The 14,821-nt window shown below is 36.8% G+C and overlaps 1 protein-coding gene across 5 annotated transcripts in view; it reads right to left on the bottom strand.

The window, feature by feature from the left end:
* Window positions 1–5,496: 5,496 nt before the first annotated feature.
* The window catches only part of TRPC3 (transient receptor potential cation channel subfamily C member 3), a 71,589-nt gene continuing 62,264 nt past the window's right edge, over window positions 5,497–14,821 (bottom strand). For all 5 annotated transcript variants that reach the window (XM_020913179.2, XM_070474901.1, XM_070474902.1 and 2 more), the window contains 2 exons: window positions 8,956–9,031; window positions 5,497–6,357 (listed from right to left, as the gene is read on the bottom strand). In XM_020913179.2, coding sequence (XP_020768838.2) covers window positions 6,215–6,357; window positions 8,956–9,031 — 219 coding nt within the window. In that variant the 3' untranslated portion in view covers window positions 5,497–6,214. The remainder of the gene's footprint in view (window positions 6,358–8,955; window positions 9,032–14,821) is intronic.

The raw sequence follows: 14,821 nt of genomic DNA, 5'->3' as shown, positions 1-14,821 counted from the left end.
GAAGCAAAAACAAACAAATGGAACCTAATGAAACTTAAAAGCTTTTGCACAACAAAGGAAACTATAAGCAAGGTGAAAAGACAGCCCTCAGATTGGGAGAAAATAGCAAATGAAGCAACAGACAAAGGATTAATCTCAAAAGTATACAAGCAACTCCTGCAGCTCAATTCCAGAAAAATAAATGACCCAATCATAAAGTGGGCCAAAGAACTAAACAGACATTTCTCCAAAGAAGACATACAAATGACTAACAAACACATGAAAAGATGCTCAACATCACTCATTATCAGAGAAATGCAAATCAAAACCACAATGAGGTTACCATTATACACCAGTCAGGATGGCTGCTATCCAAAAGTCTACAAGCAATAAATGCTGGAGAAGGTGTGGAGAAAAGGCAACCCTCTTACACTGTTGGTGGAAATGCAAACTAGTACAGCTGCTATGGAGAACAGTGTGGAGATTTCTTAAAAAACTGGAAATAGAACTGCCATATGACCCAGCAATCCCACTGCTGGGCATACACACCGAGGAAACCAGATCTGAAAGAGAAACGTGTACCCCAATGTTCATCGCAGCACTGTTTATAATAGCCAGGACATGGAAGCAACCTAGATCCCCATCAGCAGACAAATGGATAAGGAAGTTGTGGTACACATACACCATGGAATATTACTCAGCCATTAAAAAGAATTCATTTGAATCAGTTCTAATGAGATGGATGAAACTGGAGCCCATTATACAGAGTGAAGTAAGCCAGAAAGATAAAGACCAATACAGTATACTAATGCATATATATGGAATTTAGAAAGATGGTAATGATAACCCTATATGCAAAACAGAAAAAGAGACACAGATGTACAGAACAGACTTCGGGACTCTGTAGGAGAAGGCGAGGGTGGGATGTTTCAAGAGAACAGCATCGAAACATGTATATTATCAAGGGTGAAACAGATCACCAGCCCAGGTTGGATGCATGAGACAAGTGCTCGGGGCTGGTGCACTGGGAAGACCCAGAGGGATAGGATGGGGAGGGAGGTGGGAGTGGGGATCGGGATGGGGAACACATGTAAATCCATGGCTGATTCATGTCAATGTATGGCAAAAACCACTACAATATTGTAAAGTGATTAGCCTCCAACTAATAAAAATAAATGGGGAAAAAAAAAGAATCAATGCTTCCAAATTCTTGCACTGGAGAAGTCTCTTGAGAGCCCCTGAGACTGCAAGATCAAATCAGTCAACCCTAAAGCAAATAAACTCAGAATATTCATTGGAAGGACTGTTGCTGAAGCTGAAGCTTTAATATTTTGGCCTCCAGATGCAAAGAGCTGATTCATTGGGAAAGATCCTGATCCTGGAAAATATTGAAGGGAAAAAGGAGAAGGGGGTGGCAAATGATGGGATGACTAGATGGCATCACTGAATCAATGGGTATGAATTTGAGCAAATTCCAAGAGATAGTGGAGGACAAAGGAGCCTTGTGTTCTACAGTTCATGGGTCACAAATAGTTAGACATGACTTAGCAATGAAACAACAACAAACATTTCAGCTATGAAGACATCTGGGTTTGAACTTTTATTTTGGGGGCAGTTTGTTTTGTATTTTTCTGATTCTATTTCATTCCTAGTAATTGGTTTGTTAAGATTTTCTATTTCTTACTCATTCAGTCATGGAAGATTGTATGTTTCTAATAATTCATCCATTTCTTCTGTATTTTCCAATTTGTTGGTTTATAACTCTTTATAGCAGGTTTTTTTTTTATTACACTTATGTGGTTTCAGCTGTAACTTCTATTTTATTTCTAATTTTATTTATTTGGGTCCCTTTTTTTCCTTATGAGTCTTGTTAAAGGTTCATCAATTTTTGTTTCCTTTTTGAAAAAAAAAAAAAGCCTTAGTTTTGTTTATCTTTTCAATTATGTTTTTAGTCTCTATATCACAAAATCTATGGCGCACAGAAAAAGCTATTCTAAAAGAAGCTATTCTCAGGGAAGCTATTCTGTTCTAATTAAGTTTACAGAAATACAGGATTACACCAAGAAATGAGGAACATCTCAAGTAAACAACCTAACTTTCCATCTAAAGGAGTTAGAAAATAAGAGCAAACGAAGTGGCTTACAGAACAGAGACTTATTTTCCTATAAGAGCTCACAGGCTAGGAGTACAAAACCAAGGTTCCAGCAGGGAGCCAAACCCGTCCTTGGAGGCACGTCTCCTTGGTGCAGCACACGGGCGTCTTCCCCAAGTCTTCCCTCTGTCTTCTTCTGTGTTCTAATCTCCTCCTCCAGTAAGGACACCAGTCATCAAGGATAGACTCAACCTTGGGACCTAAGTTTAACTTAATTATCTCTTTAAAGGCCCTTTCTCCAAAAACAGTCACATTTTGAAATACTAGGGGTTGGGACTTCAACAGATGGATCTGGAGATAAGGAGGGGGTCGGGGAGCGGGGGCAGGCAGGTGGGGGACACAATTCAGCCCATAACAGAAAGAAATCCGTCTCATCTTAAAAGGAATAGAATGCGCCCAAGCCCGCAGAGGGTGGGCTATGGGAGTTCTCTCAGAGGATATGTGGGAGAAGGGGGCGGGAGGGGGAAGCAGGGGCTCCGGTGGTTGTAGGGAACCACCAGATGTCAAAGAAAAAAAAAATTATAACAACATCAACAAAAGGAACAGAAGAAGCCACAAAGGAGAAAACAGATATGAAAAATAAAGATTAGACACTTCAGTGTCCCAAAATTTTAAAGTGTAAAAAAAAATGGGATAAATGTGTGACGTTCGTATCCTTATAAACAATTCATACAAATATTTTAAAAAGAAATACAATATTTCCAATAAGAAAAACATGAACATAAATTCACAAAGAAGGTGGCAGTTGAACAACCATGTAAAAATTTGTTACCTTCACTTGTAATCAATAATATTAAAGTATATGTTTTTTTTTGCCTTTCATATGAGAAAAACATTTAAATGATAACACTATATGCTGCAGAGAGAGCATGAGCTCAACTATGATGCTTTAAACTAGTTATAAAACTATTTTCAAAAGCAACTTAGTAGTATGTATCCAAATCTATAAATTGTGTGGCTATATTTTTAACTCATAACCCCAATTTTGGATATTTAGTCTATGAAAACCACAAAAAATAGGTTAGAAGCCATACTCAAGGCATTATTTAAAACAGAAACTTAACTATCCACTAATAGGGAAATAGTGCACCTGCTTTGTAGGCCACTATGCAGCCACTGAAAGTGATAAGAGGGAAGAAGCAGGATAGGAAATGGTAACAGGGAAGAAGGTAAACAAAGATTTGGTCTCAGCTGGAGTCTGTGCGGTGCTGAGTGCTGTTCTCTGTGACTCCATGGACTGGAGCCCGCCAGACACCTCTGTCCTTGGGGATTCTCCAGGCAAGAAAGCTGAAGTGGGTTGCCATGTCCTCCTCCAGAGGATCTTCCCAACCCAGGGATCAAACCCAGGTCTCCCGCATCGCAGGTGGATTCTGTACCATCTGAGCCACGAGGGAAGCCCTGCTGGAATCTAGCTGTAGGCGAATGCTTTCCAGAGTTCTGAAGCACAACTCACACCAAAAGAGTTGGCCCCACCTTGACACAAGAAAACAGCTTTTCATGCCTTCACAGAAGTTGGTTGGTTACTACCAGACTAGGACAGGCTGCTTTCTTTCAGCTGATGGCAATTCCCTGGGGAACAGGATAGTTGGGTATTATTAAGGAGCCGACATGCAGGATCTCAGAGACACATGCACTGGTCCATTCAAAGGGATCTGGGCAGGGCATCCATAGTACTAATAGCATCTACCATGCCTTGGCATCACATCCTTCTCTTGACTCTCACCAAGAAAGTATAAAGAGAGGAAAAATGTGAAATATCAATAACACACTAATATTACACACGATGCTGGGACCGGAGCCCCTGGGAAGATGACCCAAGAAGAGACCCAAAGGTAACAGATCACCAACATGGACACTTTTGCTTCTGTGTGACACAAATGTTTGTTACATATTATTTTCATGTTAGACTGTGATTAATCTATAATATAAGCTCCAGGAGGATGGGGATTTTTGTCTGCTACCTACACTTTTTCTCCCCTTAAACATTACTAAACACCTATTAACATGCAATAAATACTGATTGAATAAATAAATTCCTAAACACTGAAAAAATGCTAGTTTTACACAACACAATAAATACAGGAAAAACAACCTATGTTGAGAGTTCTAGAATTGCAAAAGGCATGTACTAAAATATTAGATGTATGGACTCACGTGGCACAGATGACATGAGTTTTCTCTTCACTCAAGACTCTAAGAATCCTAAACTAGCTGAATTTGACACTTTTACATTCAACATCTTTCTACCCTCAGTAAAAAACATTACTCAATATTCTATTCTATAACTGTAGTCAAAAATATTCACACTTGGAATTCTAAACAATTCTAAATGTAAGACTGAAAGTGCTGCCTACAATAGAAACTTGATATCTTTACTGTTTTCATATAAAGTATAGTAACATATAGCAATGAAAAAATTCAGTGTTTTATTCAGTTCTGAGGCATAACATAAAATACATAAAGTTTTTTAAATGTTTAAGACAAAATACAACTAGCATAGCACAAAAGTTAATGAAATATCCTACAATGGTAGCAAAAATGTATAAAGTTCTTTTCTTAATTTAGTTAAGTCTCCAAAAGTAGAAATTAAAAAATAATCTTTAAAGAGCTTTATGTAGTTCCGTTTAATGTTCATTTTTGTCTTCACATCTAGAAAGCCTTCCTGTGTGATGTAGTGACTGTTAAAATACTATATATTTATTTGGCTTTTAGAACCCATAAAACAATCTTTGAACTATGACCATAATTTGTATTCTGGTATGATTTGATAGGAACAGATGGAAGAGAATCAGGACAGTAATGAGAGATTTAAACCTAGCTGGTTTAAAAAAAAAAAAAAATACTCTGTATTTCACTGTCTATGAAGAGATGAGGGAGCTTGCCAGCCTGTATCCCCTTTGCTAGTAGTCAAGAGCCCTCAATATTACCAGTGTTCAGCCCACTTATATAGTAAGTCAGATACAGATATAGCACAATCTATTCAGTGTAGCAAGTATAATTGAAATGCTTTGATAAAAAAAAAAAATGTCAATCAGTTCAGTGTAAGCAATAATGGCAAGAGATGCCTCAAAGGGAAACAAAACACCCCTGGTGATTCCTGGCCATGCCTTTTCAGGTACATGGCCATCTCTCCATTTCTTCCCATCGCATACCCTCCAAAACTCAGAGTCGAGCTAACAGGCAAGATACGAAGTCAGTTGTTGATAACTTATTTAGCATTACATCATCAGAGCCAGGAATTAGGAGGTTATAACTAACAGCCCTGTATAACCTCCAACTTTAAAAAAAATTCACCACTCTGCTGACTAAATTCACATTACTGAAAAACAACAAATGAAAATCTAAGACAGTAAGCAAACAGTTAGTACTTTAGAAAAACCTTTAATATGTTGCTTTGAACAATTCTGTGAAACAAATATGTAATGCAAGTATATTTTCTATTAACCCATTTCATTATGAAATTCTTCATTCAAGGTTCAAAGGTTCTAAGAGTATCAGTGATGCCAAAAATCTAAGAAAATCTGACCAAGTCATAGCTGTTTATAAATTTTTTCAGTTTCTTTAAAAAAAAAAAAAATTGCTTCAGCATTTGGACAAGGGAAGGTATGCTACATAGTGATGGCCTTTTAATTTTTATTTGTTTTTGTTGGCAGTTCAGTTGGTTTTGACAACATTTATTGAGCACCTACTATGTACCAGGCACTGTACTAGATGCTGGAGACATGAAGATAAATAAGACATGGTCCCTGTCCCCAAGGAGTTTACAGTCTCTTGGAGGCAAACAGGTAGTGCAAAGACAGAGTTTATTCTAAAACGGACAAAAAATGTCAGTAATGTAGTTAATTTGGGGCCTTTAAATACAAGGGCATATCATTGTTTGTAATGTCAAGGCAAACAATTTAAATGAAGACCATTTTCATGTGATAAAGCAGTAAAATCATTAAAACCTAACTTTTAAAGATTCACATGATAAAGGTAGTTAATACTAAAAATTTACACCATAGTTTTTCAAGTACTTTATACTTAGAAATATTATTGCCCACAGTTGTGCTATAGTCAAAGCCATAATTCCAGGTTACTGAGTCATTCACATCTCAGCATGCTGGGGCTCAGTTTCTCACTGAGCATATGAATTAGAATGGCTAATTCCTCAGTTGCTTGGCTCTTGTCCTCCAAAAGTTCATAACGAAGGCTGGAGATATCTTGCTTGATTTCCTTTAATTCACCTATAGCGTTTGTATTAAAAAAAACATATGATTGGTCATTCGCTCTTTGGATTTAGAAAAAAAACGAACAGTGAAATTCATACAACATGAATACATTCGTCTCATAATGTCTCCAACATAGTTATTTTGGATTTTTTTCCTTTAAAATGTTTAAGAAATGCTTTGCCTTTAAAAATGTACTGACTCTGGAAAAAGCTATAACAGTAGTCCAACTGTGTTTTAAAAGTAAAAGTCAACTAAAGTATTGTCCTGGCTCAACCAGTTTTTAACACAGGATGATTTATCTGTTGGGGCTTTCCAGGTAGCAGATTTATCTGTTAACTAGTAATCTATAATCAGGGTATCTCCTTTCTGCCTTCAGGGAGTTCATCTGGTTCCCTGAGCCATAAGAGTTGACACCTTTTATAGATCACCTCCCACTGCTAGGCTAGAATGGAATCCTATTAAAGTGGAACATTACTAAAAATGAATCAATCAACTTAATAGGCAAATACTCACATGGAAGCAGTATATTTGAGGTCAAGTTTGAAGTAAGGGAAAGGAAGGAAAAAGAGTAAGGGTTTTTCTTAGGGAAGCCAATGGTAACGACTATGGAGTTAAGGACACAAACAGTTTGTGTGGCACAGGCAATGATGTATTTCATACAAGGAAATAAGCAATGGTGAAATTAAGATGCTTAGATGTGATACCACTGGCAAGGTTTACATACACAGAAGACTATAGGAAACTTCTGGCTATTAAAACACAACTATTCCCATAATTTAGCTTGGCAATATTTTGAGAATGTGTAGATTACAATTAAAAACTGGATTCTCTTGTAAAAACTGAAATGTAGATAAGTCATTGACCTTGAAAGGTAACCTTTGGGCCATGAACTTATCAAGAATCCAAGAAATGATTCTTCAAATCACTGGCACTTTAACAGCATTTTATAATAGAATCACATGTAAAATATATCTTTCATGATATTTCCTGGTATTTTTATGATGTTTTAAAGTATAATCCATGTTCTTTGATTATATTTAAAAGACAGATCCTCTTATTTTAAGGAATCCTAACTCTTCTTCAAGAATACACACAAAAGTTATTTATTCTTTTCATGGCAAAAAAAAAAGTAGAGGTGCTTTTCCTTTCACATACGGCAACAGAGTGGAAATTAACTGATCAAATTTGAAATCAAAAGCCTTCCGTGGAAGAAATGGATTCTCACACCATTTACTATCATATTTGGACCATAAGCCAGCGAGCTTCCTCTTGCCTCCCTACTACCATATCCTTCTTCCTTGTTTTTGAGTTATGGGAAGCCTACATACCAAGTGCTGTATTTACCAATACAGAAACATATTTATTAAATGAGGACGTTACATTGCATGATATACTCTTTTAGTTGGAACTTTGTCCAAAACTCTAAATTCTCTTTAGTTCATTAATTCTCATTAATTCATTTTCCTCTTTTGTGTAAAAGGACTTAGAAGATGGCTCCTTTTTTCTGAAGTTGTCATGGTGGCCCAATTCCCCACTTCACTTAATTTTTTTGTCTTCAGGGAGGTTATGGCACAGCTGATAAGGTTTCTGCTTTCTACACTAAAACTCTATTTCAATTCTGTCTCTGAGATTGTTTCTGGTGACCATGATTTGATTTTTTGCTGATGCCCAAACGTACATTCTTAGATTTCTGTGCTACAAACACATATGGCACTGGCTCAGATTTGCAAGGGATTTCTTGCATTAATCAAGTAATGGCTTCAGAGTTCATCAACAGTTTAGTTTAGTCCTTTTGTAAAAGTGTAGATAGATCTAATAGCATCTCATTGGTGTTGAAAGCTGTAGTTTTCATTAATTTTTTTTTTTTTTTAATTTTGGCTGTGCTGGAAGGCATGCAGGATCTTAGCTCCTCAACTAGGATTGGAATACTTGCCCCCTGCAGTGGAAGCAAGAAGTCCCAACCACAGAACCTCCAGGGAATTCCCTGTAGTTGCCGTTTTTAGGGCAACTTATTTTTCCCTGACTGATTTCTTTCCAGCCATGGACCTGTTCTTTGGTTTACATCTCAGCTCTTGATGAAAGGTTTTATAGTCCAGACAGATGTGCTGCCTAGAACATGCCTGGAAAATAGGTACGTTTAAGTAAGGTGCCAAGAAGAAAAGTGAAAAGCAAAAGAGAAACACCATGTGACAAAAATGGGTTACAGATTTCTTTCTGGACAACAAGTAAAAATTTTTCTGCAAAAATGTTTGAGCTAATTCTTATTTTACCCTCATCACTGGAAAAATGTTAACACTCAGCTCGCTGAAACAGAACTGAAACTACAGACTATTTATGTTACAGGGAATAAAAACCCCCAGAAAGATGACACGCGTTACACTCTAAGAATCAGTTAGAGCACTCTCTAGTGATAAGTTGTCTCTGACTGACATTTTAAATAACTGTTTATTTTAAAAGACAGAGCTTTAGATGTGTAACGTAAGATTTTCCTGTCAATCCTGGAAGAACTCAGTTAACCGAGACTGGATTTTTCAAAGTATCCTTCAATATGAAGTTCTCCACTGTTCATTAAATTAGTTGTAAAAGGATGCTTTTAAAGTTGAAGATGCTTACCTTCATTAACTTCATCATTTTCTTTGTCTACTTGTGCTTTCAAAACATATCGCTTTATAAGTCTTTTCATTATTTGCTGTTGGGCCAAAAAAACATTATATCACCAATGATACATATAAGTGATCTGAATCTTATTTCCAAAGAGCTTTACATACCAGTAAAGAACTCAGGGAAGAGAAACTAATAGAAGACCCACTCAGATTTCCGAATTTAATCTCTTTTCACCTGTCCTCAGTTTTTCTGCATAATCCACAGCATTCCCTTGCCCCACCCTTCACCTCCACCCTCTCACCACCAGCCACCCTATTCCAGGAATGCAAGAAGCTTTACAAGAAAAGTTGAGTTGAAAGACTTCAATTCATGATTTTCTTTCATCTAATGATTTCTCTATACTATATTATCATCTATAGACACTACTATATTTTTTAAAACATCTATAATCATATGCTCAATACACAGAATTTGGAGAGTCAAGAGAACAAAAAATAAACAAACCTCATCAATTATTCCATCATCCAAAGATAATCATTGTTGTTATTTGAGTGCTTGTTTTTCCAACATCTTTTTTTAATTTTGTATATAAACTAATTACTATATGTATTATGTTTTCTAAATACCACATATTGTTATATTATGTTTTTCTTTCACAGCAATATATACTGTGAACATATTTCAAATTAAATAAATGTTCTTACAAGATAATTGTTTATCCATACAGAAAAAATTAAATTGGAGCCCTACTTCACAGAAGCACACAAAAGTGAATCCCATATGCATCTTAAATATGAAAGGCAAAGCTTCTAAATCATTTAAAAGAAAGCATAGAATAAAACATATTTATAAATTCAGTGCACAACTGGATGTTTTCCAAACAAGATTAAAAATTCTAATATAGTAGAAAAGATTGATAAACTCAACTTCATTACAATTAAAACTTCTGTTTATAAAGATACCAGAAAGAAAGCAAGTTACATACTGGGAGAAAACACTGATACCTACAACCTGTAAAGAATTTGGATCCAATATATATGAAGAGCTTTAATAAGAAAAATTCAAATAATCCAACAGGAAAATGGGCAAAAAACAAACAGGCACTTCACTGAAATGGAATTGTGAATGGTCAACAAGTAGATGAAACAATCTCAAAATGTTTTCTTTAGGGAAATACAAATTACAATTAAAATAGATACAGGGGCGTGGGGGAAAGAAGAATTGGATGAAGGCACTCAAATGGTACAAACTTCCAGTTATAAGATAAGTAAGTACTATATGTGATGCACATCATAATAAATCCAATTAATGCTGAAGTACGTTCCATATGAAAGTTGGTAAGGGAGTGAATCCGAAGAGTTCTCGTCCCAAGAAAACTATTTCTTTTCTATTTCTTTAATGTTGTATCTATATGAGATCATGGATGTTCACTGAACTTACTATGCTAATCATTTGATTATGTACATAAGTCAAATCATTATGCTGTACACCTCAACCTTATACAGAGCTGTACGTCAATTATATCTCAATAAAGCTGGAAAAAGGAAAAACGTAACAAAGTTTATATCTAAAAAGGGAAAAATTAATAGATCTTACAATGCCAAGTGTTGGAAAGGCTGTGGATCAATGGGACTCTTGTACTTTACCGTCATGAGTATGTGTGTGTGTGTTAGTTGCTTAGTCGTGTCAGACTCTTTGCAACCCCACAGACCGCAGCCCACCAGGCCCCTCCGTCCATGGGGTTCTCCAGGCAAGGGTACTGGAGTGGGTTGCCATTTCCTTCTCCAAAAGAAACTATAGAAAGAAAGAAAGGTATGAGTATAAGTAGATAATTTTGAAAACAATTCGGCAATATCTTTTTTTTTAAATACGATTGATATACAATATTCTACTAGCTTTAGGTGTACAAGAAAGTGATTTAATATTGGTTATTAAAAAATGGCTCTCTTTCCCTGTGCCATACAATATATCTTTGCAGCTTATTTTATACATAGTAGTTTGTACCTCTTAATTCCCTATTGATTTGTTATTATCTTTTAAAACTGAACACCTGCATATCCTTTCACCCAGAAAGTCCACTCCTTGGTACAGGAGAAACTCTGCACATGTGGACCAAGAGACAGACGTAGACAAGGTTTATCCTTGTCTGAGACGCAAAACACCTGGAAACAATCCAAACAAATACCAAATAGACAAATCATGGTATATTATACAATGTAATGTCATTGTGCTCACCAATGAAATTCATTAGTGAAATTAATGAACCAGAGCCACACACAGTATGGATGAATCTTAGAAGCATAAACGTTGAGTAAAAAATTCAAGTTGCAGACTTCATTAAGTATGAAATTATTTTCATAAAGTTAATAACAAATCTACATAATGCATTTTTCAGATTGTCTATATATGTAATAGGGTTTCCCTGGTGGCTCAGTGGCAAAGAGGTAAAGAATCCACCTGCTAATGCAGAGACTCAAGTTCAATCACTGGGTCACGAAGATCCTCTGGAGAAGGAAATAGCAACCCACTCCAGTATTCTTGCCTGGAAAATCCCATGGACAGGGGAGCCTGGCGGGCTACAGTCCATGGGGTCACAAAGAAGCAAACATAACTTAGCAACTAAACAATATATATGCAATAAGCCTATATTTGAAAAGAAAACCAAAGCAAGAAGATGAGAAATCCAAATTTCAGGATACTGATTACCCCTTAGGTGGAGGCAAGGGTGTGGCCTCAGGCGGAGAAGCCAAGCAGAGACAATGAACAGACTGGGTTATCTCTCTCTGGGAGGTGGTGGCTTCCTAGGTATGCACAGAGTTATACATCGTAATTGATTATGTGCTGCACACATTCTTCTGCATATATCATACATCACATTAAAAAGATAATAAAGGAAAACAGTCTGAACTGCAATGCAGATATAGTGAGGGTGGAAAATATACCTCAGTTTTAAGACAGTAAAAATTGTGAACTGAAGTGACCCACTAGATGCCAAGGTCATGTAAAAAGGAGAAATGCTGGATAATTCAAAATGTCTGCCTCAGAGAATAAAGATAAATTGAGAAGGAATTCATGCTATCAAGAAGGAAGAGCCCATTTTATCAGTCATAAAATATATATATATATATAAATATACATATTATATATATGAACTTATATGTAAAATGCGTTGAGTTGTGTGGAATCGGAACCTCAGGACAGACACACGGCTGGGTGGATCTTAGCCAGGACTCATACATTCATTCACAAAATATTTAGCTCTGTGCCATCTACCAGGTGGCAAGAATATACAGAACTATACAAAAAAGATCATTATGACACACATAACTACGATGGTGTGATCACACTCACCTAGAGCCAGACATTCCATCCTGGAGTGTGAAGTCAATTGTGCCTTTGTACCTGACTACAAACAAAGCTAGTGGAGGTGATGGAATTCCAGTTGAGACATTTCAAATCTTAAAAGATGATGCTGTGAAAGTGCTGCACTCATTATGCCAGCAAATTTGGAAAACTCAGCAGTGGCCACAGGACTGCACAAGGTCAGTTTTCATTCCGGTCCCAAAGAAAGGCAATGCCAAAGAATGTTCAAACAACTGCACAGTTGCACTCATCTCACACACTAGCAAAGTAATGCTCAAAACTCTCCAAGCCAGGCTTCAACAGTACATGAACCATGAACTTCCAGATTTCAAGCAGGATGTAGAAAAGGCAGAGGAACCAGAGATTAAATTGCCAACATCCGTTGCATCATCGAAAAAGCAAGAGAGTTCCAGAAAAATATCTACTTCTGCTTTATTGACTAAGCCAAAGCCTTTGACTGTGTGTATCACAACAAACTGTGGAAAATTCTTAAAGAAATGGGAAAGCAGACCACCTGACCTGCCTCCTGAGAAGTCTGTGTGCAGGTCAAGAAGCAACAATGAGAACTGGACATGGAACAACAGACTGGTTCCAAATCGGAAAGGAGTACGTCAAGGCTGTATGTTGTCACCCTGCTTATTTAACTTATATGCAGAGTACATCATGCGAAATGTCAGGCTGGATGAAGCACAAGGTGAAATCAAGATTGCCAGGAAAAATATCAATAACCTCAGATATGCAGATGACACCACCCTTATGGCAGAAAGTGAAGAAGCACTTGAAAGAAAATAAAGAGCCTCTTGATGAAAGTGAAAGAGGAGAGTGAAAAAGTTGGCTTAAAACTCAACATTTAGAAAATGAAGATCATGGCATTCAGTCCCATCACTTCATGGCAAATAGATTGAGAAACAATGGAAACAGTGACAGACTTTATTTCTTTGGGCTCCAAAACCACTGCAGATGGTGACTGCAGCCATGAAATGAAAAGACACTTGCTCCTTTGAAGAAACGCTATGACCAACCTAGACAGCATATTAAAAAGCACAGACATTACTTTGACAACAAAGGTCCATCTAATCAAAGTATAGTTTTTCCAGTAGTCATGTATGGATGTGAGAGTTGGATTCTAAAGAAAGCTGAGCACTGAAGAACTGATGCTTTTGAACTGTGGTGTTGAAGACTCTTGAGAGTCCCTTGGACTGTAAGGAGATCCAACCAGTCCATCCTAAAGGAAATCAGTCCTGAATATTCATTGGAATGACTGACGTTGAAGCTGAAACTCCAATATTTTGGCCACCTGATGCGAAGAACTGACTCACTGGAAAGACCCTAATGCTGGGAAAGATTGAAGGCAGGAGAAGGGGATGACAGAGGATGAGATGAGATGGTTGGATGGCATCACTACTCGATGGAGGTGAGTTTGAGTAAGGTCCAGGAGTTGATGATGGACAAGGAAGCCTGGCATGCTGCAGTCCATGCGGTCACAAAGAGTCAGACACGACTGAACTGAACTGTGTCAGGTACCATACTAGACACTGAGGATGCAACAGGGAACACAATCACTGCTCCGATGAAACTTCACCAGAAGAATTCACTATGACGCATCAACATATCAGGATGTAATTAAGTTTAGGGGACAATGTAGGCATATTCTTATAAAAGAAAAAATAAAAGTTTATCAGTTTAAAGCAGCTTCAAAGGCAGTAATACAAATCAGTAAGAAAAAACTACTCAGCAAATAGCTCTGGAATAATAGATCATCCTTACAAGGAAGTTAAAAGGATAAGCCATAAGGAAAAGGTTGATAAATCTAACCATATCAAGACAGTTTATAACTTTCATACAAGGAAGGATACCAGATAACATGCAATCTTATGTCAAATGGGATTTTTCCTATTGTCCTAGAATTGCTGATAAACTCAAAACTGATGACAAAGGATGATAAGTACCCCATGGTCTAAGACCATGTTGCCACCTGCAGTTGGAGCCAGCTACCTCCCCTCAGAGCTTACTGAGAATCTCTAGACCAGTTCTGAACCTACCAACTTGCCTGGATTTGAATGTGTTTGAATTATTTACAAGCTACAGAATCTTGGTGACAATCTGTGTAGTGGAAATGTTAGAACATATCTTGTAAAAGGCAATAAAAGTAAATTACATAGAAGGTGCTCAATTAATGTAACTATTATTCCTTATTAGCATTATGGTTCTTTTACAAAGCAGTCTTTATTAACCAATAAATAATGCTGGGACTGCAGGCAAGGATCATGAAACTTCTGAGCAATAAGTAAAAGTATCATTTAAAATATTATCTCTACTAGATTTCCAATGGAGTCTTTAATCAAAGCCAGTATCAAAAATTAAATTGGTCATTAACAGAATCATCTTCTTTCCCTTTTGGTTAAATTGCTAACTAATGCAAGGGAAGTCTATAAATTAACTTCCACATTCCACAGGCCTCCTGGAATTACCCATATATCTCTGTATGAACCTGTGAGTCACTCTTTAAGGG

The sequence above is a fragment of the Odocoileus virginianus genome, chromosome 12, assembly GCF_023699985.2.
Source record: "Odocoileus virginianus isolate 20LAN1187 ecotype Illinois chromosome 12, Ovbor_1.2, whole genome shotgun sequence".
Taxonomy (NCBI): domain Eukaryota; kingdom Metazoa; phylum Chordata; class Mammalia; order Artiodactyla; family Cervidae; genus Odocoileus; species Odocoileus virginianus.
Note: the sequence above shows the minus strand (reverse complement) of the source record. Positions and strands in the feature narration are given on the sequence as shown.